At 41.4% G+C, this 27,550-nt stretch overlaps 1 protein-coding gene across 3 annotated transcripts in view; it reads left to right on the forward strand.

Annotated features, from left to right (window-relative positions):
• The window catches only part of MAD1L1 (mitotic arrest deficient 1 like 1), a 379,497-nt gene that overhangs the window by 152,430 nt on the left and 199,517 nt on the right, over positions 1 to 27,550 (forward strand). For all 3 annotated transcript variants that reach the window (XM_074886096.1, XM_074886098.1, XM_074886097.1), the window contains exon 12: positions 9,843 to 9,983. In XM_074886096.1, the coding sequence (XP_074742197.1) occupies positions 9,843 to 9,983 (141 nt within the window). The remainder of the gene's footprint in view (positions 1 to 9,842; positions 9,984 to 27,550) is intronic.

The following is a 27,550-nucleotide window of genomic DNA, read 5'->3' on the forward strand; positions in this document are numbered from 1 at the left end:
TCTTTTTTAAATGCAGAAAACTCTTCCAGAAGTGCAGTTCACAAGGTTAAAGAGTAGCCAAGCTTCATGTTGTTTACATGCCGTCTGAGAGCAAGCCCTGAAGATGGCTCCTGATTAAGCTAATGAGACGTGTTGTGTGGGTGTTGTCTGAACTGTGCTCTGGGTTGAGAGAATAAACTGATCTTAAAAAAAGCCGAGGAAGTGTTGCTTGGTGCAGTTTGTCTTTATAGCCTTTTTAGTTGGCTTATATACTCAAAGTGTTAAAAATTATTGTTCATTTGTATTTTCAAAGGGTATAAGTTAAAACATGTAACCCACATCATGTGGGTAATGTGAAACATGTGTTGTGTAATGTGAAATTAGTATTTTGACCACATCCAAGTAAATCATAGAATTTTAGTTCAAAGTAATGGCTTATTATTTCATTGCCCTAGATAAATTATTGTGTGTGATTAAATAAGCTGTCCCTCCAGCTAGCCCAGCCTTACTGTTGGGAGCACAGCTTGGGTGAGGAATGACCCTTTATGGTTATTATCATTTCAAGAAGGATGTGTTCATGTATTCTTTTGTTTTATAGATGTCTTATATAGTATGGAAGTTGCACGCTGTGCCTCCTGTACTTAACAAAATGCTTTATGATTTTTGGGCAACAACTTGAGCATCAGAGCTGGGTAGGCACTGGATGTGGTATTGTGTGTGGGGTCTGTTTGGGGTTTTTACCCTATGTATTCTGCATCAGGGTGGATCTCTGAATACTGTGGGCTTCTGGACAGTTCCCTAGTAGTTATGGGACAGTAATTGAAGGAAGTCTCCAACAGTTGTCACAGATAAGTGAAAACATTTTAACCCCGATGTATGGGCAGAAAGGCCTTTTGTATAGATGCATTCAACCCTTGGGCTTGCAAATTTGGTCAGACATGAGGTGATGATTTGCAGTGTGGGTGCTGTGGGTGCCTGGCTGTAGGCTTCATTGTGTTAAGGTGCACACTACTTAACTCGCTTGCCTGAGACAGTCCTGTTGCAGCAGATATGCAGCCAGACTTTTCAGTCTTCCCTGCACAGGGTGCTCCTCCCAAGGAGGTGTCGCTGGGCTGCAAAGGCAAGGAGCTGTCTTCCCTCTGCCCACAAGAATCCTTTAAAGATAGCTCAGATACGCTCTGGGTGACCTAGGAGATGACTGGATGTATAGTTTCTGAAACTCTTATTGAAGTTGCTGATCTTTTATACCCTGGAGGTAGTAGAGGGAATGTTTTATGAATTAAGTAAAATATGGAAAATTATTAATATTTTCTAATAAAGCAGTCAGGTGATGTATGTTCTGAAGCATTAGCTAAAAGTTCTTTTTCTTTGCCTTTTTCAAAAAGCTACAGTTGCCACATTTCTAGAGTTGACACATTGTAAGGGCACCAAGAAATTTGTTGACAAATCGTAAGGGGACCAAGAAATTACTTTTCAAGTTCAATGCAATGTGCTGTGTTGAGCCGATCGGATGAACTCAGGTCGGTGGTTTTTCTGCCCTCTCAGAATTTGATGCGAGAGATTTGTCCTCCTGCTTCAGTTCTGTTTTAGCCTGAATACCCCAGGAACAGAGCCCGGATGGTGGTGCCATTCCTCCTCCTTTATTTTTGCAGAGATAACTGCACCATCTTAGAGCACAGTTCAGTTTACTTTTCTCCCAAGTTAATGATATTTAAGCGGTTAAAACTGCAGGAAACTGGCTGTTAAGAGATTTAGAGGCCAATATCTGGGTTACTTAGTAGGCAGGAGGAAAAAGAAATCTGAGGGTAAGGAATGAACATAGACCTGAATTTTTATGTGCTATAGACACTGGCAGAATAGAAGAATCTGATGCACCCTCACGAAAACTTTCTTTTCAGGGTTGAATAAGGCTTTTTCTTTTTTTTTTTTTTCTTTTTTTTTGAATGGATGAATAAAATATTAGATTTCTATTGGCAGTAAGTAAGGATGAATAGATTTCCTTGTCGGTTGTATGCCTTCCCTCTGCCAGTGATGGTAATCCAGTGGCTAGGTTGAAGAAGGTATGATATTAATTTTTTTTTTTTTTAAAGAAATGACCATTTTTCAAATGCGAACTGTGCACACAGTGTCAGATATCGGTGTCAGATGGAGAGTGGCCCTGTGCTGAGGCAGGTGAATAAGGCAGCATCACACTTGTGCAAGATTGCCACCACTTGAGCAGCAGGGCTAAGAGAAATGGTAGAAAGAAGAGGGGCTGTTTTGAATGAAGAGATGAGAAATACACTGAGATAGAAAAGCAGGCTTGCGCTAGAGATAGGCAGTGGTGAGCGTTCCGGTAGAAGTGAGTTAAATGAAGAAAAATCATAAAATTATTTCCCGGCAGCAGGAGGTTGGGAAACATAACTAAACATGTTAAACTCACTGTGAAGCAAGAGGACCCCAGGGGTATTTTAGTCAGATAATATTTAGTTTGTTGCAGTGTCAGTTGTATGATTGCTTGTCAGCTGGCATATGTATGTGCTATAAGCAAAATGAGGCTTTTAGAGACCATGCACAATTTTCCAGAAGATAGTAAGCAGGGGATTTATCAGAGACAGATTAAAAGAGTTACAGTGGATTTATTTGCTCTGGTCCATTGCCAGGATATTAGCCAAGCTGAGCCTTCTGCAGAGAAGTGTTGGAGGTGGGGGACAAAACCTGGAAAAGAAGAACTATAAATCTGGAGAAGAACTTACGGAATACAGGAGCATGTAAGATACATAGATATTTGTAGGTGTACATTTAAAGCTGCCCGCTGAATGTTTGCCAAAAGAGCAATCAGATTGCATAGTCTCTCCAAAATTTAAGAAATGATGGCTGGGGAGCTAAGAGTGTCTCCAAATGCCTTGTTCTGGCACCTAAAATTAGCCTTTGATCATCTTTCTCAGGCTCTCTGCCTGCTTGTGTCCTCTTCTTACTGCAGTTTCCCCCAGTGGCTGCTTGCGCCAGACTTCCAGCCTTGGATGGAAAGTTGGTGTTCAACCTTAATGATATGTTACCTTTCCTAGCAAGAAAATGGCTCTGCTATGAGAGTATCAGAAAAAGTGATGAAAACTGTCAGTTGTAGAGAGATGATAGGAGAGATGGGGATGTTTAATTCCTGGTTTGGTGTGTGCTTGTGGTTACAGAGTACATCAGTCTTTCAGACCTCCCTCCCACCTATTCAGGTTAGACACGGATGGAGGTACTTGGACTTGTAGAGAATAAATATTTTATTTTTGTTGGAGAGGCCTTGGTTGTAAGACACAATACATCTGGAGGGGTTCTTTATAGCTTAAATTCATCTTTAGACACTTGCAATAGTCTTATATTGGCTTGAGGGGCAAAAATGCAAGCAGAAGTTTGATATATAGAAAGTCACATTTGAGAGGCAAGGATGTTTTGAAAAACCATTCCCTAATGTTCTTGTCAGTGAAAGGGTGGTGGGATCTGCTGGATGTTTTTATGGAGTTAACAGGCTTTTTTGTAAATGCTGTTTTAATTGAGGTCTTGAGTAGAAAGTCAATGGTGTGTATATACATATGTGTCTGCAGTCAGTTCTAATTTGCAAAGTAATGTGAAAATAGGTCAACCACAGACAGAAATGTTGGGAAATGGCTGTAGCTGAGAAGGAAGCTATTTGGAGGTTTGGGAACAGAAAATTTTGGTTTAAAGATGATTAGTACAAAAGTTAAGGGTGGTAAGAGAAAGGTGAACTATTTGCCTTCTGATAATAGTAGATGCTGCTGTAGACAAGGAGGATTTGAAAAGTTTCTGGTAATTTAATTTTTGCTGGTTTTGTCTGGGACTTTTGTCTGTTCTGGAGGACTAGATTAGCTCTTGTTAGCAGTGCTCCAAGAGCGTCAGGAGCTGAGGGGATGTAGCTCCCTTAGAAGCATTCCCATAATAGCAAAGTCTGACTGAATGTGCCTTTAGCCACAGCTCTGCCTTCAGGACCCTGTTTCTTGGGTCTTGCTGTCACTTTGTTTTTACTTTTTCTCCTCATTTTCCATAAGGCAGTGGGATGTGAACACAGTCTTTGAAGAGAGAAGCTAATTACAAAGTAAGGCTCAACAATGTATCAATGCCTTATCAATTCCTCCAGCCATCCGATTGGGGCAGAACCTGTTAATTGTCAGCAGCCCTGTGCATGTTCCCTGGCTAATGCTTTTCCGTGGTGAATAGGGCAGCTGCCTGTATCCTGATGGGGCTGGAGTGGGATGCACATGATTCCTGTGAGGAAGGTGCAAACGGGCAGCTTTGGGGAGCAGTAGATGCCAACTGAAGCCGCAGCCTATTAATGGTACCTGGTCTCTGTGTTGCTACACAACGTGCAGGGCTCTGTGCTTTGCTTTCATGAATTTCATCACCTTAATATAAATTCATTTCTCTAAATTACAGAGATGATGTTGAATTGTAATCCTCCTCTTTGATAAACACATCACTGAAGTTTATCACATTTATTGTCTGCCTTTATTCGGTAGACAAGTTACCTGTCAAAGAAGGAAATTAGACTGGCTTGATATTATTCATATTAAGGCTCAGTTGATTGTTTCTTCTCCCTAATTCTTCTCTAGCTGCTTGCAATTTGATTTTTAATGTTTTCTTCAAGTATTTTGTGAGATACCAGAATGTTGAAATGATTTGTAATTGCTAGAGCCTGTATCTTCTCATCCATCCTTCTTTTAAAAGGTTAGGTCTGTTCCTCTGTCCTATTTTTAGGGTCTGTCCTGCCATTTGTGAGTTCATCAAAGATAGTTGCTTGTGGACCAGAGATTACCGTGACTACTTTTTGAAGTATCCTAAGGATATATTTTGTCAATAGGTCCTGACAGAGTATAATATATTTAAATATTCTTCAGTTATTTCTGACCATATTTTGGCTTATGTTCCCACACCTCACACTACTAATTTTACTGTTAAACATCTGGTCAAGGCCCAGTTACCATCTCCTTTTTTCTATGTATGTATTTGTATAGCTTAAAGCAAGAAAGCATAGACCTCTGTTATACAGTCATCTTTCTCTTTTATTTGTGTTTTTACGAGGAATAGTTAGCTAAATTATACCTGATTGCAAATAGCATCTGTTTGATGTTGAAGCTCCGTATCTTTCTTCAGTCTCAAAATTTTCTCTTATTACAACTAATTTGGAGTTAGGAGTCTGGAGAGGAAGAGGAGGGGGAAATCTTGCAACTGATTTCCTATAATGAAGCAGTCTATTAACATTCTCCAAAAATTATCATTAATTAAACAAAAAGCTCATCTAACTCCAGGAACAGGAATATTTCTGTACCATCAAAAAAGCACCAAGTGGGAAATATCATTATGATTCCACTTTACAAAGTCTGTCTCCTCTGCCAGGCTCTAACCCGTGCAGAAGTGAGAGAGCAAGTGAGCTGTGCATTTGGGTTATGGATTAATAGTTGAAGTTCACTCGTGTGGAAATAAAGCAGATTTTACTGTGACTAGAATCCGTCATTAAAAAGCCATTATCGGAACCGACCAGCACAATTCCTGCTCTTTCATTGCTAATGACAAAACAATCTGTTCTTTAAAAAACAACAACCCTATATTTTCTTTCAGAGAATGGTGCAGGAGACTTACCAGAACAGAAGCTGGGTGAAGAGAAGCAGTTGAAAGATTTATTGATCAATAAACCAGACAATTACAGCTTGTTTATAAAAGGAAAAAAAACCCAAACCTCGAGCCTGCAAGCAACACTGAGACTCTAATAATGATAACTCTGGCATCCAGCTTGAAACGATAAAAGTCAACAGGAAGATATAGGATTTCAATAAAATTATGACACTAGATAAACTTTACCCCAGGAACAAATTTTCCCTGGGTGTGTGACTGACTTCAGTTAGATTTGTAACTTTAATTTCTTTCTTATTGATTTTTCTTTTCTGCAACTAATTAGAAAGTCTGTGGTGAATTGTGTGTATGTATGTTTGAGGAGGGGCTAACAAGCATCAACAGTAATAGGGCCAGAGTTTAATACATGTGTATATAAGGGCAATGTCTTTTAAATTTTTTTGGCTATGTTTTACTCTTCAGTTACTTCCAATATACAGCTGGGAATCACTCTCATACTCCTCAGTGTGTAAATATTTGAAGCTGCGGGCTGCCCTTGGAGATGCGCGGTAGCACGGTGTTGGTAGGGGTGACAGTGATGGTGCCTGTGTGAGCAGTTCTCAGGTCTTTCCCTAAAATTAACTCAGAAGTCCTGGAGGAGCCCACCTATATAACTGCTGTTTCTAAACCACTCTGGTGGTCCTCTGGGGTGTGAATACTGAGGAAAGAGACTTTCCCTTAGCTTCTAGGTATTTGCCAACCGGGTCGAATTTTGGCTTTACATAGAGGGAATAGAGGAGCTGGTGGGAGGACTGGGGAGGAGCTTTATTTTAGGGATAGCATTTTGCAGAGGTGCCATCCTGTACTTTCCTGTAGCAGACTTTCATGGGATTAGCTCTAGTTTATGGTTAAGATTATAAAACATGTTTTCTTTTTGGTTAGTTTAGCAGTAGTAGGAGGCATATTTGTTTGGTGAATTGGCTGTTGCTGGCAGAAGAAACTGTTCAACCTTTGAAAAACTCACTATTCTTCCTCTTTTTCAAACTTTCATCTCCTCAAACACAGCTGCAAGCTGCAGAGTTTGCTGTAGGGCATTAATTTCCTAGGTTTATAATGAACATCAAAAACAATTATTCTGCTTTTAGGGCATGTTTAGAGTAAGATGCATTTCTGATTTGAAACTGGTCAAGATAAAGAGCACCTGGAAGCATGGCAGTGTAAGGTCCATGGTGAGTTAGCAGAGATGCCCTATGCTGAGTAAATTTTGGAAATTCCAAGAGGAACCACTTTTTAGTAATTCTGATGAATACTCTCCTGATAAAAAGCAGGACAGTAGAGGTGTTGGAAAAAGGATAGAAAGGGCATCTGAAAGTCCCTGGGGAGGTTTTTGATAGGGCTTGGGGACTATCCCGTTGTGTGGGATGAGGAGATATTGCAGCAATTACTAAATTAGGATTACATTTTAGAGAATCTTTTTAGACAGAGGACTTCTCAACAAGAACTTCTGTATCCTGCCAAACTAATAAGAACTTTAGGAGGGAGAGAGAAGCTTTCAGTAAGTGCTCTTGATAGGGAGAAATTTAAAAAATGGAGCTGGGAACAACTTGTTGGAAGCTGAGAATTGGTTTCATTATAGTATTAATATTTAGAAATAATTAAAGAGGAGAATTAAACTCCAGGATCAAGTGTTTAATTGTACTGCCCTTTATTTCAGCTTTTCGGCACCTTTTTTCCCAATACAGCTTGTGCTATGTTTTCCATGCATATTTTTTTCTTGAGTTTACTCTTCCTTTAAGAGAAATGCTTTGAAAGGCAAGATCTGTAGTTGATTTTAGGGGAAAGACAGCCTGTAGGGATGTCCTGCTCCCATGCAGTTTTCCCATCCTAACATGAAAGCAGAAGTTTGTCCTCCTTGCAGCTGAATAGCTCGGGGAAGTGCTAGGATCTTGCTGGGGATAATTCGAATGACCTAATATTTAGCAGTTAATTGAAAGCCAAGTTGCCAGGGGTCCTGTTTGCTGTTGAAAAAATGCTAAGGATTTTGGGACTGCCCTGCTGTAATGGAGAGAACATTGCAGTGTCAAATTATCACATCGATGAAAGATGCTTAGTAGAAAATTAGGATGGCAGAGCAGCTAGGAGTACAGAGAAAGAGAGAGGATGCTGTAATTGGAGATCTAATTGCAACAACATGCAACGATCAAACCAATACCTTTGCTAAACACCATCATTATGTTCTCTTCTGTGCTCTAGACAATGATTCTGCAATAAATGGGGAATGAAAGTAATCTCCTGAGCAAAAGCAGCTTGCCTTATGGAGAGTGGCTGGGGCATTGGAGGGGGAGGAGGAGGAGGGAGCGATCCTGTACTGCTGCCTTTCTTCTAAACAAGTGCATTACAAGGCAGGTGTGGTGTGACTGGGCTTGGGCTTTCTCCTTCTGCAGTAAGATGAAAGTATTTCCTTTCATATGTCTCTCAGATGAATAATTCTTTCTAAACTATGGCAAAACCATTCTTTCCTTGGAAAACTATTGTTCTTCACTCAGACCTAAGCAAGGAGCTAGTAATAGCTTCTAGTACTATTTATGTTAAAACCCGTTTTTCTTTATTATTTTATTACCTGTGTCCCTTCAGCCTCAGGCTGTCCTTTGGTCTCGGGGTTCTTTCATCTGCTGACCAACCCAATCATCTTGGCTGACCTTTCAAGCCATGACATGCTCTGAACACGCGCTGTACCTCTGGCAGTGCCCCTAGTCTTATTTTCACACCTTGAATTTGAATGTTCCTTCCCTTCTCCACACACACACTTGCTATCCACGTTCAGGCTTTGACCTTTAGATTTTGAAGGAGGAGATAACCTTTGTATACAGGCTTGCTTGGCTGAGCAGTTAGCATCACCTTCACTATCTGAAATACAACCTGTTTCACTGGGGGGAGAGAGGAAAGGGCATTTTTTTTTCTGCCTGGCAATTCCTGATTTCCCCAAGAGAGCAGGATCCCAGCAAAGCATTTCAGTGTGGCCAAGCTGGGTTTGTGAAGTGCTTCAAGTTCAGTGTAGTGGCAGCGGCCTGGTCTGGATGTGAACTGCACAGCTATGAAGCTGAGTGATCTTCTCATAATATTTTAGATTTTTGTGGTGGTAGAATTCACATGAGAGAACTGGTTTGACCAGAGCACTTGGGCATTTCTATAACAGAGTGAGGTAGCCAACTTCAGCTGTAAAGGAAGGCAGAACTGTAAGATTTTGTAGGAGTTTTTGCTCTTTAAATTTGTGCCAGGGGCCTATGCTGTTTTGACCCTTTTCATAGCCTCACAAACATCAAGGTTCTTCCATGTAGTCAAAAGATAAAACACTTTATCAGCTGGCTAATCCCTGTATGCATATTGCACTGTAAATGGTAATCTCCTTAAAACAAACTTGACTTTTTGAAATTTTCAGCCTTTTGTCCTCATTCTTCTTCCCCATCAATGCCTTGGAGGTAGGAGTTAAGTGCTGTCTGAAGTTGGGAACACATTAGGAAATACTTCAACCAGGAGCCCACACAAAAAAATTTTACCTTGAGCTTTCAACCCAAGCTTTATACTTGAGAGTATGAATACTCTCAGGGAGGGGAGAGGGATCTTTCTTTTTGTCTTTCTCTGCAAATGCTTGGTTATAATTGCCAACAAAGAGCCAGGTGAGCCAAATACATTGTCTGTGAGATACTAACCTCTGAAAAAGTATTATAAACAGTGAGTATCGCAGTGTTTAACAAGTGATAAGTCACATACCATTTAGAGGATATTTGCTCTCAGACACTTTGTTCATTGTCAAATCTGTTTCATTTCTGTTGTGACAATTCTGTTCATTCATTGCTGGAACTTTTTGTCAGGAAAAATATCAAGTATTATGCTAAATATTTTGCTGAAGAAACCCATTCAGCCATGTTGAATTAGAATAATGTCTCCAAAAAGAAAGCAGGCTCTGTTTTCAGTTGCCATCTGCTTCTTAGAGTGTATGCATGTTGTTTTCCTGCAAGGGATATGTGGTTTTGTATACACAAGACAGTCCAATTCTTCAGTTTTCAGAGCAGCAACATTTATTTTGTTAGAACTGTGTGTTCATGTCTGGTGTGATGCTGATATGAAGACAATGAGTGTATATCCGTCAGGGTTTCTTTGCCGTGTAAAAGAGCAATGGGCAAAACCATAGAATATCGTTCTGGGAACCCTCTCCTCGGAGTGAGGTCAGGGGCTTTATCCCTAAAGGTGTTTGCTGTTCTTCCTGACAGGAGCGTGATGGGATGCGAGCAATTCTGGAGTCGTATGACAGCGAGCTGACCCCTTCAGAGCACTCGCCCCAGCTGAACCGGCGTATGCGTGAGGCCGAGGAGATGGTGCAGAAGCTGCATGCTCATAACACCGAGCTGGAGGTAAGAACCATCAGGCTCTTAACCCCAGGGGTGAAGTAGTGGAGACCTTTAAGATTCCATTGCCTAGTGATGTGGTCTGCTTTCACAGAAGACAGGTTTGCAAAATTCAGACTTCAAAATTCCAGGATCAATAAGACCCACAAGTTATTATTCTGCACCTGAAGCTGGCAAAAGCCAAGAATCATAATCTTCGGGTGTGATGAATGTGCTTTGTGTCAAGCATAGCTATACTGCACGGCTGGAGTGACAGCTAGTCTCTGTGGGTTAAAGGATTGTGTAAAGGGGAGGTAAATGGGTAATTAAATGTAGCAGGTGTGGTGTCTTCTCTGTGGTCTAGTCCAAGTGATACACTATATTGCATGTGTAGCAAGGCTCTTCTGTACACAGTTTAAATGAGTGTGTGTTTATAAGAGCTTTACTCTAAGGGTTGAAGAAGTAAAGAATGTGTCTGCTGTTAATTCTTCACTTCTTGGCATTGGGCCTGAAAACCCCAGAATACCAGTAACTCTATTAAATGCTTTTTACTAGGTTTTCTCTGAGAACAAACGTTCTTTCCAAAGATAGAAGTATTTCTTGAAGGAATTCTTATTTTTAGTTCTCTTTTTGAAAATTTGTAATCTGAAATGTGACTGTAATGAGGTAAATGTTAACATGCATTTGCCAAGTAGTTCCTCTCTTCTCTGTTGTACTTTGTCATAGTGGAATGGGCTTTATGGTCATGAGTTGAAATATTTGGAATATGTATGTGATCTTAAAGCTTGGCAGTTTTATTACATAGGCTTTACAATAGTCATAAGCATGTGAGTTTTCCTTTCTTCATGCCTGGTTCCACCATCATACAGATTTATAGATGCCATAATTCAAATGGAGTAAAACTTGTAGAAATTGATGCTTCTCGGGTTCATGTTCAAGCCATAGAGTGGATTGTCCCACTGCGCACAAACCTCCTTGTTGCTCTGGCATCCTTAAAAGTGCTCTTTTCTTGTCTTGGTAGATGGGGACTTAAGTCAGGCAATACTGGCTCCAATGACCTTTAAAGCCTTAGCAAGCAGAGCAGTGTAGTGTGGTATAGATCAGTATCATGATATAGATCCACTTCGTCCCTGTTTCTCAGACAAGGAATTCTGCGGAGTTTTGGGCTAGTTGATAGAGAAGTTAGCTGGTAACATCAGATGAAATGGAAATTTGCCTGAATTTGTCTTGTCGCAGAATGTTTTTCTGTGTCGCCTTTTGATCACCATATTGCTTACCACCAGACAGAGCAGGATTAGATGATGCTGACATAAAGTGATAGGTGGCTATTTTATGCTGTTTTCTTAGTTGTTTCCGACAGTGCCTCTGGGTTGTTGGAGGGAGATTTCATGAATTGTTTCACTAAATAGGTCAAATGCGCATGGTGTCTTTGGACAATTTACCTTTTCTTCTTCAGGTGAAAGCATGGGAGAGTGTGGGAACCAATTGCTACATCTCTTTATTTATAGAAAACAAATTATAAGTTTGCTTTCATGGATATGGATTAAGGGTTACATGGAACATTTCAGAAAGGAGCTGTGTTCTCTGGAGGTTTGTTTTGTGTGATGTCAACCTTTAAGCCTTTCAAAGACTTTGCTAGAAGCAGGATTCAAAGACCTGATATTCCCCTTGTAAAGTAAAATTTTACGCTTCACTTGATTGTGTTTGCCTTTCTGACTGCAGTGTTGACTGCTGAATCCCATCTATTTTGAAATTTTGGGGGAAAGTTTTCTGGTTTAGTAAAAATCTGAAAACTGGAAAGGGAAGTTGAGGTACAGACAGGACTCCTGGTGTCTCAGCATCAGGAGCAGCAGCTGTAATCAGCTGCCTGTAGCTCAAAGAACTGGTCGATAGCAGCTATTAATAACTTCTAACATAATGCTCTGCACCCTCCCAGCTCTGCTGAGCCTCTGTACAAATTTTAGAAATGTTGACACCTGCATGACTCATCTCACAAACAGAGGAGACGGCAGGAATGAGGCACCTTGGAGCCTCAGTTGTTTCTGAGATGTGGGAGAAGCAGTCTCTGATGGGGAGGGCAAAGGAGGGAAGGAAAAAGGGAACTTCAACACATTTAAGTCTAAGTGTGGCAGGAGGGTCAGGCCATCCTGGGAGCCCCTGGTGCAGATGGGCTGGGAGGGCAGCACACAACCAGCCTGTAGAGTAGCACAGAAGAATGAGAAGAGCCCGTCTGCAAGCTTCACACGTGGCAGCTGTCTCATCCCACACAGTGGGTTACGAGGGGGGTGAATCTTTTGAATTGCCTGACAGCCTGTGTGTGGTGGAAGAGCTGGTCGCTGCTCGGCAGAGCCACAGGGCGGCCGAGTCACCGCAATGACTCAGAGGGACAATTGTGCTGGTGACTTTATTAACTGGCCACTTTAGTAAGTGAATGGAGACAATTTGGCAAAATCAACTGATAACCGTCCAGAGAAGGAATAAAGGCACTTTGGCGATGAGACTGTTTTCCTAATAACCCATCAATGATCAACCGATCGCAATTCAATTCGTACAAAATTTAAAGATATGAATATATGTAAGAAAGAGAGAGAGCCGAAAGAGGAAAGAGAAAAGAGCGGAGGAGGTGTTAGTAAAAGGGGAGATCATCACCCTTGGATCCCGCGTTGTCACAGAGTAGCCAGCTCGGTCTGTAGATGGTGGGTCGAGACGCACGTAGGGTGTTGCCTTTATATAGTCTTTCTTATGCATGTGCAATAGGTTGTTCTAGAAGGTTCTCATTTTCTCTGGCCTGTACCTGCGCAGTTAGGCAAGTTCTGTCTCTGGGCAACAACAGGAGGGAGGGGGAGAGAAATGGCCCATCGCCCCATCTCTGCAGAGCTTGCTCTGCTCCCCCTCCACAGGGCGTCCCACTGGAGTTGTTTGAGACATTGTCTTTGCCAGCAGTTTCTTGTTTATGAAGTTTGTGACAGCAGCAAAGCAACAATGTGCACAACTATTCTGATGAGATCTAGGTAGATGCGAGGAGAGAGAGTGATGGATCTGAGCTGAAAAGGCCTGGCTGACACTATTACTTTTTGCTAGGCTAAGTTGGTTAAAGAGTGGAAAACAATGAAGATCCCTGGCTGGCAGAGGATCTATCACTGCAGTACTCACAGTTATGCCCAGAGAGGAGCGCATCTGGCAGCTCAGCGTACACTGGGAGTGTAAGCCAAAACAGGAGTGCTGTGTGGTTGTTGCAGGAGCAGCCCTTGCATAGTCCCTGGGCGCTGCATCTCCGCTGTGGGGGCTGCAGGTATCGCTGCAGTCCAGGAGCATCCTGAGTTTAAAAGAGCCCTTAGAGCCTCTAAGGCAAATGCATCCTCTTGCATTACATTTTGTAAATTCTACCTTTCAGCTTTGTTCATAAACCTTAAAATTCATGCCATGTGCCATGTCTCTCTTCCCTGACTTGTTTTATCACAGTTTTTTCTACTTTTTTTTTTTTTTTTTTTTTTTTTGCTACAGACTACTTAATTTACCAAAATCTCTTTCTGTGCTCCTTAGCAGAGAGTCCTTTGATACTTCTGGTTTCTTGTTTCTTCTGGCTGCCCTAATCTGTTATCAGTAGCCCCACCTCTGAACAAGCCATAGAGGAAAGAAGTAATGTTCTTAACAGGGATTTTTCCTTACTGTGAAAATGGAGATTTTTCCCATCCATTCCAGCAGCAGCTCTGTGTGAGGCAGGAAGCTCTCTGGTGAAGATGGAGTGATAGTGATAACACAGTAGGAAAGAGGCAGAAACTGTGTGGGACTAGGAAAATTTCAGGCTGAGGAAACAGCTTTTAACTCATTAGGGAGATGAGGTCTCTGATAAGTTCTTTGCTTGATGTATAAATGGAGATGGAAAGCCATTTAAAAGAACACAGGGAATGAGAGAGGAGTGTGTAAGCCCTGGAGGGTTGCGTGTGAGTAGTTTATTAATTTATGCTGGGAGGATGGAGTTAGGTGATACACTGAGTCGTGCCTGACTCCCTCATTCCCCAGCCCTCACTGGGCAGGACGGCTCCTGGGAGAGCTGCTGCGTCTGCATCACAGACATCACCTGGGTTACAGGTACCTTTCCAGAAAATGAAATACAGAAAGATGCTTTCATCCCAGATCACTTCAGAGACGCAGTCTCGCAGTGTAACAGCTAGTCCTGTCAGACCCTGATGGGGCAGAGGACTGGAAGACAAAGAAAGGCTGATGGGGAACTTTTTAAATTCCCTTCATTGATTACTGATGACAAAACTGGATCTCTAATGCATGGACATGCAAACACATAGTCTGTTCTGGGACTGAAAATGATTGCTTTATCCCCCGCCCCGACCTGCCTGCCCCCAGCCCAACCCCCTACTCCACAATGCTGATCTGGCTGGAGAGGTTCAAGAAAGCACTTTACAGAGTGTTGAATATAAATCGGGGGGACATGCAAAGAAAACTGCCATCTGAAATGGCGGCTGGAAAAGCAAGCAGGCTGTGTCAGCCTATTTCACGTGGTTAATGAAGTGTCACTCACCATCTTTTTAAAAGTGTGTTTTGGAACTGAAGAGGGAATGAGTTTGTCCCTGGCCTGCCTGCAGTAAATACTTAAAATAAACAGAACTGTAGCTGTATTTATATCACAGCATGAATTTTTGTTTTGATACCAGTGATAACAGTTTTCTTGCCAATCTTGGTTAACTTTTACTACCTTAGCTCCCATTACTTCTAATTTGAAGGTAAATATGACAAAACAAGAAGCTGCTTCTGCTGCACACAGCAGCTACTGTGAAAAAGCTCTGATGTGGAATTTAGTGTTTGAAAAGTTAAATCAAGCTGCACAAAAGAGAAATCATCATAAATATAACTCCATTAATAGCGATTTTATTACAACACACTTGGCTCCATATGAAACTTTAATGAAGAGAGATTTGCAAGGAAGACTCATGCTGACACCTTCAATGGTCTCCAGCATTTTTTACATTGAGAGATTCACACTGTCTGTGAGCACCATATGTACTCTAATCAGTTAATTATGAGTCTGACAGTTTCAGCACATGAAGTGCCATATGTTCTGTGTTTTTGTTGCACCATGGGCATTACTGGTGACCTCAAAACTCATTGACCAAATACTGTCACCTTATCTGTACCTGATAACTGCAGTGCATCTGCTGGTGGTCAAAACTGGGCATTGTTGATTCTTGGGATGTTAGTCACAGATCTGCTCCTTGCAAAGGGAGTCACTTAGCAGTCACCCCGGTGTTTAAAGTGCTTAAATTTTACGTGTGGATGCAATAAAATGTTTATTTGAGCAGTTAACAGTTCCTCCTTGTCTCTCATCCAGCTTCTCCCATCAGTGCTTTTCCACTTTTTTACCTTTTCTTTTCTCTTTGATCCACACTTGATGTTTATCTTGCTTTATCCCTCCTCTGCTGTATTTCCTCTCCCCCTCAAAGGTAAATTGCTTTTTTACATAGCAGAAGGGGTTCCTGTAATGATGGGAACTTTACAGAGAAATTTCCTCCCATCTGTGCAAGGTCCAGAGGAGTTTGCTTTAATTTTCAGTTTTCTTTTACCTGCTTTCTCTACCTCTCTGCTGCCATCCAACCTTTGTGCACTGTTTTTTCTCAGTGACAACTGTAAGAAGCAGCGAGAAGATTACTCTGCTTGCTTCGGATGGCCATAAGGAGCTAATCCGAGTCACTAGAGCTTTCCTGCCACTCCAGAATGGCATATGTTTCACTTGCCCAGACTTCTGCTGTCATTGTAGCATCTTATCTGTGACTCGTGGGAGAAAACAAGCTCTCTCTGGAGATGATGCTAATGTGCTCCATGCATCAGCTACCACTGATTGCTGAAGCAGTCACAGGGCTGGGCATCATCTTCTGACAAAGCAAACACCTTGTTGAAATAGCATTTTGAACCAGAACGCTTTGGCATCTCTTGGCAGACTCGAGACTTCCCGGAAGCCACTGCGGTCCTTTATGTTTCTTTTTTTCTAAAGGAGAGTAGGTCAGGCTCCGTGTCCTCCGGCAGTCCTGCAAAATGGATTATCTTGGGTTGTCTTTTCTTTCACACGTTTCATCTTCCTTCAGACCTAAGTGACCTTGTCAAGTCAGGGAGCCATTAGTTTCCTCCCCTCCCTTTTACACCTGCCAGTGGCTGTGTTCTGGGACAGCACCTTGCAAATAACCGTCATATAAATGAGGAACTCAAGTCACGGAGGGGCTTAATGATTTGTTAAAGGTGACAGTCCCTGCTCTGTGGAAGGAGAGTGCCTCTTAAAACTGGATGATACTGCAGCAGAGCCTGTCTCTGCGTATCTAAGACTTTTTGTTTGGTCAAACTCGATTTTGAAACTCAATTACTATTAATTTTTTTGAGGAGATTCCCCATTTTGGATCTGTCCTGAAAGTTAGTAATTGATCAAAAGAAGTAGTCCATGGCACTGCCTTATACTGGAGATATTCTGCACAAACCAGCATTGTTTTCAGTACAGGTAGATTTTTACAGCTATTTTTAGTGTGTGGATGCTCTGACAGTTTAAGAATGGCTTTAACTCAGCAGTTCCTAGGACCACAAGCCTCCATCATTCTTAAGAAGTGAGAATGTCTGGGCACCAACTTGCATAGAGTAAATTAAATCATTAACTAAGATGATATCTGTTCATTTAGCCTATGATAAGTTGCTTTATAGACAGGCCCCCAGAAAAATGAGCAGTTGCTGAACACCGAGCAGCCGTAAGGACCCTTTTGTCGCTTTTGGCTGCATGTTGAAGTAGGCTATTGAAGTGCATGGGACAGAAAAGCATTTTCCAACTCTGCTGCATTCTTGTGCTTCTAGTGCAGTAAGAACAAGGGGGACACTGTAATTTCCATCACCTCTTGCTGAAAGTCATGCTCCTGATGTAGCCATAGTCTGTGACACTCTGTCCCCGTTCTCTTACTGACTAGATCATGTCTTGACTCTCTCTGAAGGTAAGAATTTCTAGTAATGATAAATATAATTTATCACCTGTGCTAGCAATGTAGGGAGTTTAGGATGGACTCCTGCTGTCTGAAGTGTTTCAGTCTGCAGGAAGCACACCTAGCCTAGGTGAGGCTGTGCTAATATCATCAACCTGCTGTCTAGGTGTGATGCTGAGAGGACGTGCGAACACTCCTGTACTTGGCCTCCAAAGGATCTCACTTCAGCCCCAAGCAGATTGATAGATGCCAGCCACAAAAAGTTTTCTCCCCCTTCCCCCAACTATGCTCTCCTTAAAATGCTCTTGGTATGAACAAATCCTTCTGTAGCCTCTTCTGGTGATGTTATGAATAACCAAGCGCAAACAAGGCTTGACCTAGGGAATTTGGATTAGCTTCAAATGTACCTGGCTGTAGGAGACAAGAGAAACAGATGAACTGGGTCTAAATTCCTACAGAAGATTTAAAATTGGGTTCGTTCTTAGTGACATTTTGGAAATAGAAGATAACTGGTGTGCAGTTATGAGTCATATTTACCACAATAGAACAGGGGAGAGCGCTTCATACGGTGTTGAGAGCTTTAAAATGCTTTACACTGGAGAGCCTGCATGCCTGTGCCTAGAGATACAGGCTCTGCAATTAGATGTCTTTAGGTGGAGGAGGAAGCAAGAATACATTTGGAGTGGGAGCAGTGGCCCCATCCGCCGCAAATGGCAGCAGACAAAGACATCGCATAAAAGAGCTGCTTTTGTGCAATATGGTGCATTTCACCTCCTGCTGTGAGGGTGCAGCTGCGGGAGCAGGGGGCTTAAATCAGGATGCAAGTAGTGCAGTGATAACATGTCTCTTCCCTCACAGGCAGAAGGCAAAAGGAAAAAGGCAAATTAAGCATCTTTGGGGAATGGGGTTAGGAACAGGTAGCTTCCAGCTTTTCAAGGGGAAGGCTTTGAAAATGTAGAAATATGTTCCTATGTCTTACGTCAGTCTCCACCGCTTGCTGTTGCAAGCCGGGCAGTGTGGAGGGAAGGCCTGGGAGTCAGCAGGGAGATTGCTGAGCAGGTTCCTCCAGTGCTTGCACCATTTTCCAGTGTTGCTTTCCACGATTACAGAATTGTTTGGTTTCTTGCAATGTTAGAGAAACATTCAACAAATAGGACAAACTGCATTCTGCATTTAATTCAGAGATTTAACCTCTTTGAATCCCTTCCAAGCAGGAAAACGTGGTGGTTTTATGTAGCACTGGTCTCATCCATGTGGACCGTGCAGCTACAGCCCATGTCACTGCTGTGCCACGTGGCAGGTAGCAGGGTTTGTCTTCGGGGGTACCTGAGTGATCCTTGGACGAGAATGATCAAAGCTTCCCAACAACTTCCAGGGTACGTGGTCTCTTTTTGGAGCAGGGCAATGAGATCCCGTTGGAGGCAATGCCACATCCTCTGGAGCACTTCCAACCCACAGTTGCCTGAAGTGTGTGGTACATGTTCATGTGGCTCACCACCAGATAAATAGTTTGGTGCCTGGCTCATTAGGGACGGGAAAATGGACCTGTCCTGGCCAATTTCTCTCCAAACTAAAACCAAGGTTTGTTTATGTTGGATTTCCCAGAGGTGCTCTCAGGCCAGTGCATCTCATCTTTTTTGAAGTGTATTGGTGATTCAGGCTTCAGTGCTAGCACAGATGTAAGGTTGGTATTAAATATCTCCTAATTATTAAAACTACTACTTAGGAGCATTCTCACATCAATGAAAGCTTTAACAGCTCGTGGAAACCAAGGCATTCTGGGGGAGAAAGAAAGTAAATATATTGTGAAAAATGTAAAAGCTAAGACTGCACATCGGGATAATGTTTTACTTGGAAAATGCCACAGAAATTTTAGTTATTCCCTAACTCTGTGTTGTATTAATGACATTAAATAGTTCTTGTCTGGGCATATTAAGAGATGTTCTGAACTCATTGAGATTTGTTGATTTTTATAATGATTGAATTTGAATTCTGTGATTTGTAGTGCTTCATTTCAGAATAATTACATAATCTCCGCATAATTTCATATTTGAAGTGTGTATTTGTAAGTGGTTTTGTGTCATCTTTTAATTTACAATGATGGTCTCCTCTAAGAAAGAAGGATTAATATTTTTAATTATTATTTTCTATTTAAAAATGTGCTGTAAAGATTCCAAAGATTTCCTGCAGGGCCTCCACGCAGGCTTGTTACATGGATCAACACATTTCTGCCCACTGTGTTTCTGTGGACTCCAGCTACAGAGTTTTGTTGAAATCCTGTTAGCAAATACTTATAATATCTGAACAGAAAAAGTGCTTTGAGAAAACAACATCAACACAAGCTTGTTCCCATGCCCTTGTGGATCCTAATGCTCCTGCTCTTTGCAGTTTGCAAGGACTGTAAGATCCACTTGATACGCTTAATACTTTGGTTATTGTGGCAATTAGGACAACAGTAGTTGCTGTCTTGGTTTTCCTTTTGAATCCCATTGATTCTTTATTTTGGCCTTAATTACCAATAGTAGAAGAGGTGTTTCTTCAGGGAACTAATTAGTCTGAAAAGCCTGGTTCAGCATAGTGCTTGAGAGCAGTTAGTTGAATGGTGCCTAAACACAAGAGCCAATTGCAATAGTTTTATTTCAGAACATACATATTTATTCACCCTTAATACTTCTTCATTGTTATTATGAGTCACATTTGCTCCCATATCTTCACCCTGTCTTCCCCTATGGACTGGTTGGTCCATAGGCTGCAGCATCTCCATTTCCCCAGTTCAGTTTCATATTAAGGTAATAAATTAGAGCATGGCAACATTGCAAGTCATAACTTGAACAGAATTTAAAGGAAGGTGTCTGGAATTCTCTTTTTTATTTTTCTCTTTTTCACTTGAGTGTGACTAGCCTACTAATATTTGGAAAAGGCTGGGAACACAATAAGTGAAAAAGCCAGCTGATAACGGTTTTCACCAAGCTGTGAATAAAAACTGAGCTGTTGATATAGATCTCCTCTGTTCAGGGGTGGTCCGAGTAAATTGTAAGGAACAATTCTGTTTTCTCAGAGGCTTTGCAATTTATCTATTTGCTTTAATCAGTGTTAATGTCAAATGTGCTTTGATGGTGCTAAAAGCTTTTCAGCAAAACAAACTGGGAGTCCTGAGTTTTGGAAAAAAAACCACAGTCTTCCTGTAATGCAAGTTGTAGCATTTTCTTTTGAATGTTATTTATGCTGTTTAATAAAACAGGCAGTACTACTGTACAATACGTGTGCCATGAACCCAGCTGTGGTGACAGTAACATAGACATGAAATTCATGGCACATTGATTTGCCATATTGAACTGATTTATGTGTCCAATTTGTTTAAATGGCTATAATGGCTATAGCTTTGATGAATGTACACTCAAATTTCAGTTCTGTTCAAGACCACATTAAAACCAGAACTGATTTCTGTTTTAAAGCATTGATTTTTATTTATTATGTGTTTTCTTGCCCGCATTCCGCACATGAGACTCACAAACATGAGTTTTTGTAACATCAACTAACATTTCCTTTTGGAAAATTGTAGAAACAGCTCGTTTTTGATTGGAAAGTTGATTCTTGGAAGAGTTGCTAAACCTAAATATTTTTGGTTTTTAAAGGAAGTCAACAAGAAGCTTGAAAGATTACATGTTACACTATGATTGGTGTATAAAAACCCAATGATACATTCAGTAGCTATGAACATGAACAGAGTAGTTCTTTCGTAGAAGTTATTTTAAGTAGTAATGTGTAATGGGAGAGTTTTTTGAGGCTTCTTTGCATAAAGACTGCCACTGTACATTATTTATGTACACAAAGAAATGCTGAATGTATCATATTAATTTAGGGGAGTATCTCTTGAGAGCCCAAAACCTCTGAATTTTTCTTAAAGTCAGGGCTGTGCAATGCAGTTGGGAACTGTCCTAATGGTAGAGACCATAAACCAATGATCTTTATGTGGCAGATATTATTGCTACGCTAGTTGTTACCTTTTGGCAATTATGTTCTGACTACTCTTAATTTTATTAACAGTTCATACAGGTACAGTGTTCTTCACTTTCTAATTATCTGGTTTATTCCCTTTTACAAGAGGTCATTTCATTAGTGGAAGATGCAGCCTTGGGATAGATCAGTTCCCTGACCCGATTTCTCAAATATTCAGATAAAATGTGTGCTCCTTTGACCTCCATGGATCTAGTTATACCTAGCGAAATAAGGTTGCTGGTTTCAGAAGCATTCTGTGACCTTTTGTATGAAGAAAGGTGTTAGCGCTCCTTGCTGTCGGTGTCTGCATGACCGTGGTGACAAACCCTTGTTTCTCTAGGTGGGAATATTTAAGCAGGGGCTAAACCATGTTCATTCGTTATTTGCCTTCCATGCATGTGGATATGAAAGGGCAAGAGCATCTGCTTGCAGAGTGCTGCAGGGAGACTCCCCCCCATTGTTCAGAGAGCCTCAGCTGGAGGTACCTGGGCCTCTGACGCTGCCGTTCTTACTAGATGGAGATTGTTCTGTCTGTGCTGTTTGCTCAAAGATCATCTGAGTGTACTTAATTCTATCTCAGCTGCAGCATGGCAGCATGCAGAGCTGTTGAAAAGAGAGAAGTTGTTAGCATTATGTATGGTATTTATTTAAAGTAGAGTTGCTCATTGTGCTTGCCAGAGGCTGCCTGGGGGCTTGTGATGATGCAGAACTACCTATGCAGATGAATGTAATTCCTGGGAATGTTTATAAGAGTATAAAATACATGATTAGTCTTAAATTCTTGCAACATACATGATACCAAATATATCTAAGCTTGTTTGGAAGTGTCGGGTAATTAAAAAATTTATTATTACTACCAAAAAGCACAATGTAAATGCATGTGTATACATGCATACATACGTGTTCCTAGTGCATATTCAGGAAAGCATATCTAAAGAACTCTAGATGACTGACTTTATTCTCTTAAAATAACATAGTGTCCCAGGCTAATTCTACAGGCTTTTTATTGCTTTGCTGTTTACTTAACGTTTCTGAAGACAGTAAGTGAGACTATCACAGCTATATAGAGAAATGACATTTATCTTCACAGTGCAGCATAACCTTATCGTTCGTAAGTGGCATTTTCTCTCAAGATAATGAGCACCTTTTTATTTAGGCCAGGCAAGACCCAAATTCATTGTATCTGATTTCTACAGCCCATCAACACTTTACACATTACTGTAATTATTGTGGATATTAGTTTCTGTTGCATTCCACTTGCTCTTTGGATTCTACTTATTCTTGTTTCTGAACAGCAAAGGGGATTGAGAGAGGAATGGTCATGCTCAAGTCTTCATGAGCACCTGGGACCTGCTGCTGGGCACAAATACGGCCACTCCTACAACAAATGTACATTTTATATGCCCTTCCTATATGGCCTCTTCCACAAGGAATGAGTCACCATTTTGGCATGTATGAGCCTAGGATGGACAGGCAAGCTGGTGATGCCCTGAGGTCAGCCACTTTTAGGCAAAGGTGAATCTTCATAGCTGTTTATCTGCTTGGTTAAGAAGAAAGAAAATCTAAGCATGAACAGAAGTTTTAAAAAAAAAAAAGTGTTCACAATTCTTACTTACAAATATTTACAGAAGGGAGCTATCTGTCATGCTCCATGTTGCCTTACCCTGACGCTATTGCTTGATTTAATTTGCCTGCAGCATTAGCTCTGTGTGTACTCACCGCATCCCTTGTAATGCCCATCCACCAGCGAGCCGGTACACGCCTCTGAAATAGCACTCCCAGGCTCAGAGCATCCCATGCTGTGTGATGGAGGAGCAATTCAATACATCTTGTACCTTTGTGGCAGGAGCTAATAACTGAGATTATCTTGGCATATGTTCTGATTTCTTTCCTTTCCTTGCCAAATGGAGATCTTTTATGTGTCTATAGCACAGCTTTGCTAGACAGGCACTCAGGTGCGAGGAAACTCAAAGGTTTCTAATGGGACCATCAAGCTGTTTCACCTTTTGCCTTGTCAGTCTGCATTTGCTAGAGCAAGAAGCAATTGTGGGTTGCTGGATTGCTTTCCTGAAATGAGTCGCTGTTTGGTTTACTCGGAGAAGATAAACACTTGCATCTCAAAAATATCCTGTCTGGCATCTTTGTTGGCAGTCTCAGCAGAAGGGCCAAGGAACGAATGGACCATGTCTAAGATAAAATTGCAATGCTCCCTCTGGAGTTAATCCTTTCAGTCCAAATGTGAGAAGCAATGTAAGGAAATATGCACTCTGGTCTTTCTGCTCTCTGTTATGGATAAACAAAGGACTTTGGCCCCAGATTGATTAATCCCGCACTTTGCCCTCACAGTAACTCTCCTGCAAGTTTTTACAATGAAAATTAAAGTGATAGTTGACAAACACAGAATAGGTATCGCGCCTGTGCTATGCAAGGATGATTTGTTTACTTGTTCTGTTCCTGTCACTGCAGTTGGGGTTTTTTTTATCCATTGCATACCCTTTCCAAACCTTTTTTTTTTTAAGTAAGGGAAGATATTAACTTATGGAGTTTAACAGTTTGGATTACAGGCCTTTTTGATAGCCTTCTCCACCTCCCTACAGGAGCAAATAATTTAACTTTGAGAAAGCTGTAAATTTCTGCAGAGCTGGCATGGGATAAGCCTCCATCCCCACAGAGGAGAAGGCTCTGAGGAGGTCCTGGGCTGCTCGCTGGCAAACTCCACGTGCTGGACAAGATCTGCCATGGAGTTGCAAGGAAGGTCTTTACGGGAGTAGTGAAAGACCTTAAAGCTAGTCAAACTCCTTGGAAAGAGAAACCAGAGGTTTTCTGCTCCTTGGATTCTGTGAGAGCCTCCTTCAGGCTTGAGAAAAGGTACATAGGATTAAGAGGAGTAATTAAAAAGGATAATTAAATTGGCTGCTTTGATGAATGCTGGAAAGCTGGAGACTGGGGATGTTGTGAGCAGTCAGACTAGCTGTGGGAAAGAGGCTGAGAGTGAGCAGACAGGTTGGAACAAGAGCTGTGAAATAAAAATTTCAGTTATTTTGAGAAACAGTTATTCAGTATTATAAAATGGAGTTTATTAGAAATTTTCCTGCAAATGCTTTCCAGAAACTAGATCCTCTCAGGGAATGACTCAGATTCCCCTAGCTCTGTTGTTCATTGACATGAGTGTTTTAACTTTTCTTATGATGTGGATGGTTGCTTAACTTCAATAGTTTTGAGTCCACTCCTATTTTGGATGACTCTTACCACAAGATGGCTGCATGAATGCTTCCAGTGCTTTACTTTAATGACTGCACTTAATAGTATGTTGTATCTGCTATGTAGCAAAGACTAGAAATCGGTCCGAGATGGCCCATGGGAGCTTTGGTTTTCAGATAAGACTCTATCGATAACATAAAAGTCTTCTTCAAGTTGTGGGTATGTGGGGATCTTCAGGGCGTGCTCAGTCTTAAATCACAAGCACATTTTCCCTGTGTACTCATGGTTTAAATACCAGCTTCAGTTTGCCTGCAGAAAGCAGTTCCATCGTAATGGAGAGCCTGAGCACTGTTTCTGAATGAACTGCACCAAAGTCAGTGTCATGGTTGGCTGTTGTGTTTCACATGTGATAGATGCTGCCTCTGTTACCTCTTTGACCCTCTGTCCCTGCTTTTCTCAAGTGTGGCAAGGTTAAGAACTGGTGCTCTGATGTAGCTGTCTGCCTGCTCCCATCCCTTGTCCTTCAGTCCTCTGGAAAAGTAGAGACAAAAACATATTTGTGCATTTCATATGTTTGAATGGCTTCATGTCTTTTTATCCCTCCTTCCCACACCCCATCCTCTTCTATTTCTTTATAGTTTTACCATGTTTCTTCTACCTTGTTAGCCACCTCCTTCCCTACAAGCCGTTAAGCAGTAACAAGAGAAAACAAAAAAACCTTGCTGTTCCCTTCAAGTGCTTGCTTTGCGTTTGTTGCCTATTTATAGATTATTCATTTAAGCCATGGTGGCAGTCAATTAGAAATATGGTGAATCCTCCTTTCAAGAGTGTGCCAAGAGAGGATCTTTTTAGTTTGTTTGCTTTTTTATGATTTTTGCTGGAGCCTCTACAGTGTGCTTGAATTCCATTGGGATTTGTTTATTTTGAATAAATTCTCAAATGAAAGCAGAAGAGTTTTGCTCCTCTTCAAGGAAGTTACAGGAGTATGACCATGGTGTGCAGGGATGTTTGATTTTATTTGAGGATGGTAAAAATGTATTTTATACAATTTTTTTTCTTCCAGTTGTCATTTTTTACTTTTTCAGTATGAGGAATGTTGTTGGATATAGAGGCACTGTTGACCCCCTTTTTTTTTTTTTCCCATACAACTTCAGGCAAATTCTGCTTCGAAATCCTAGTCTGTTTGTAGTACAAAACCAGTGGGGTATAATATTATATTTGTAAATTGTGACTGGCTCTGTGGCCTTGCAAAGGACACATGATTTTTGTGCTTTGGTTCCTCCCCTTGTTGAGCGGGGTTGGTGCTAATCATCTTCAGTCCTTCATGGGGCGTTGGAGAGGTGGAGAAAGTTTATACTGGTGTATCCCAAAGAGTGAGGCAGGAGTTGTGGGTGAGACACAAGTACATCACAGGTGAGATGTTGCGTTAGAGCTACATTAATAAACTCAGCTGGACTTTTGCTGGCTCCATGGGACATGCTGAGGTGTGGAGTGTTGCCAAGGTTTTTGAAATGAAATTTGTCTTCAAGGAGGCTGGAAACCACTGATTTATGCAATACCTGGAAATGTAAGTGCTAGCATTCTCCTTCAAGGGTAGGAGCTCTTTGTTGTGGGTAGGTATGTGTTGGGAAAAGATATTTTGGGGTTTTTTTTTAATGCCACATATTATTGGGAAGAACTAATGTTGTTTTTGATTTTCCAAAACAGATTCAGAAAGCAAATACTGTTTTAAACTGGGTCTCTGCATTTGCCAGAGCCTCTGCAGAATGGTTTTAGCAGTCAGTAGCTGTACTAGTTTGGTATGTTTTTCCCTTTTTTGTTCCCCCCCCCTACTGCTTTTTGTTTTTATGCCATGATACCCTGGCAGGACAACCAGGATGAGGCAGAGTCATCTGGGGGGCAGACCCAGAGAACAGGTATAAAATTCCTGTTTGGCGTCAAGTGTGAATATACCTTCTGCATCAAAGAGGAGATTCTCTCTGCTAAACTTGCTTTGCTCACAGTGCTGTACAAATAATACAAGAAAATGAAGGTACAGGATGAAGGAGGACAATTATCCTATTTTTTCATCTCACCTCCTGTGATAGGACTCAGTTCTTTGCTCTGGATCCTCCTAGGTCAGTCGTGTTTTGAGCAGCCGTCGGTGCAGATCAGCTGTGCTAAGCACACTGTGACATTTGGAAATTCCTGTCTGGAAGGGGAATTGAGCAATGAGCTTCTGCTAATTATAATAGCTGTGTTTAAAATGTAATGTTTGCTTTATTGAGCAAAATCCAACTACACACCCAGGCTAGAGACTGGAAATACTCTGGCAGCGGAGGAGACAGGTCCTCAAGAAACGCGTTCCCAGGGCGGAAGCAAGGGTAATACAAGCATTGCTTTGTCAGAGCAAACATTGCACGGTCTTGTCCAGGGGGGTGAATGTTGCTACCTAGCAACTTCCAAGAGTGTTTGAAATTTGTTGGAGACCCTCCGAGTCTTAGGCACTTTACCCACTGTTCTGCTGGATGCCAAATACACTGGCTATAATTTTTCAATCCAGGGGTAGTGCTGGCTTAAACCCCTCCTTGACCTTTATTTGAGCTAGCACAACCTGTGCAGTAGTAAAGATACCAAACTAGATGAAAATTAACCCAGAAGAAAAAAAAGTTGGATTTAAAGATGGTTCTTCACTTCCCTGATAGTATTTGTCAGCTGTCTTACAACAGTTGCACTGGGAAGTGTGCCGACACGTTTGAGGGCTCCTGTTGGGAGTGTGTTTGTGGGGATAGCAGTGAGATACAGTTAGGGACAGGGCTCACAGCACACACATACCATTAAAGACATCTTTTCTGAACTATCACCACACAGCACCAGCTGCCAAACAGCCTTGGGCAACTTAGAGGAAGGTACTGCCATTGAGTGCTCTGGGGTGCTAAGGTCAGTATGAATTGTGCAGTAGCCTTGTTTTAATAGGTAGAAAGGTTAATCAAAGCAACTTTGATGTTAAGAGACTTGTATATAAAGAAACCTACAGCTGTGCTGCTGCTTAGCTTCCAATATTCTTTGTTTCATCCAACTACAGATCATCTGGCTGGGGTCTAATCCATGCACAAAACCCTCTTCCTCACCATTGCTTCCACCTGGGGCAGAGGCTTTCCATCCATACTGCTTTTGTCTGAATTTCTATTCAGATTCTAACTCCCATGAAAAGCTTCTTTTAACTCATAACCAAGTATTAGTGTTTCTCTCCAAAGATACTGGCCATCCACTTGTGTCTTCAGAAGCATTGCCACCCTTAAACTATAGGAGTGTAGAGACCTCTTCTTGGCAAGCAAAATATTGTCCAGGTATTCAACTGTCGGCCCACTGAGAAGAAAATGTCGCCTTGTGGTTGGTAGCTCTTTGTACCTTTAAATTAAAAGTGACACACTCACATAAATCATTATA

The sequence above is a fragment of the Strix uralensis genome, chromosome 16 (assembly GCF_047716275.1).
Source record: "Strix uralensis isolate ZFMK-TIS-50842 chromosome 16, bStrUra1, whole genome shotgun sequence".
NCBI lineage: Eukaryota > Metazoa > Chordata > Aves > Strigiformes > Strigidae > Strix > Strix uralensis.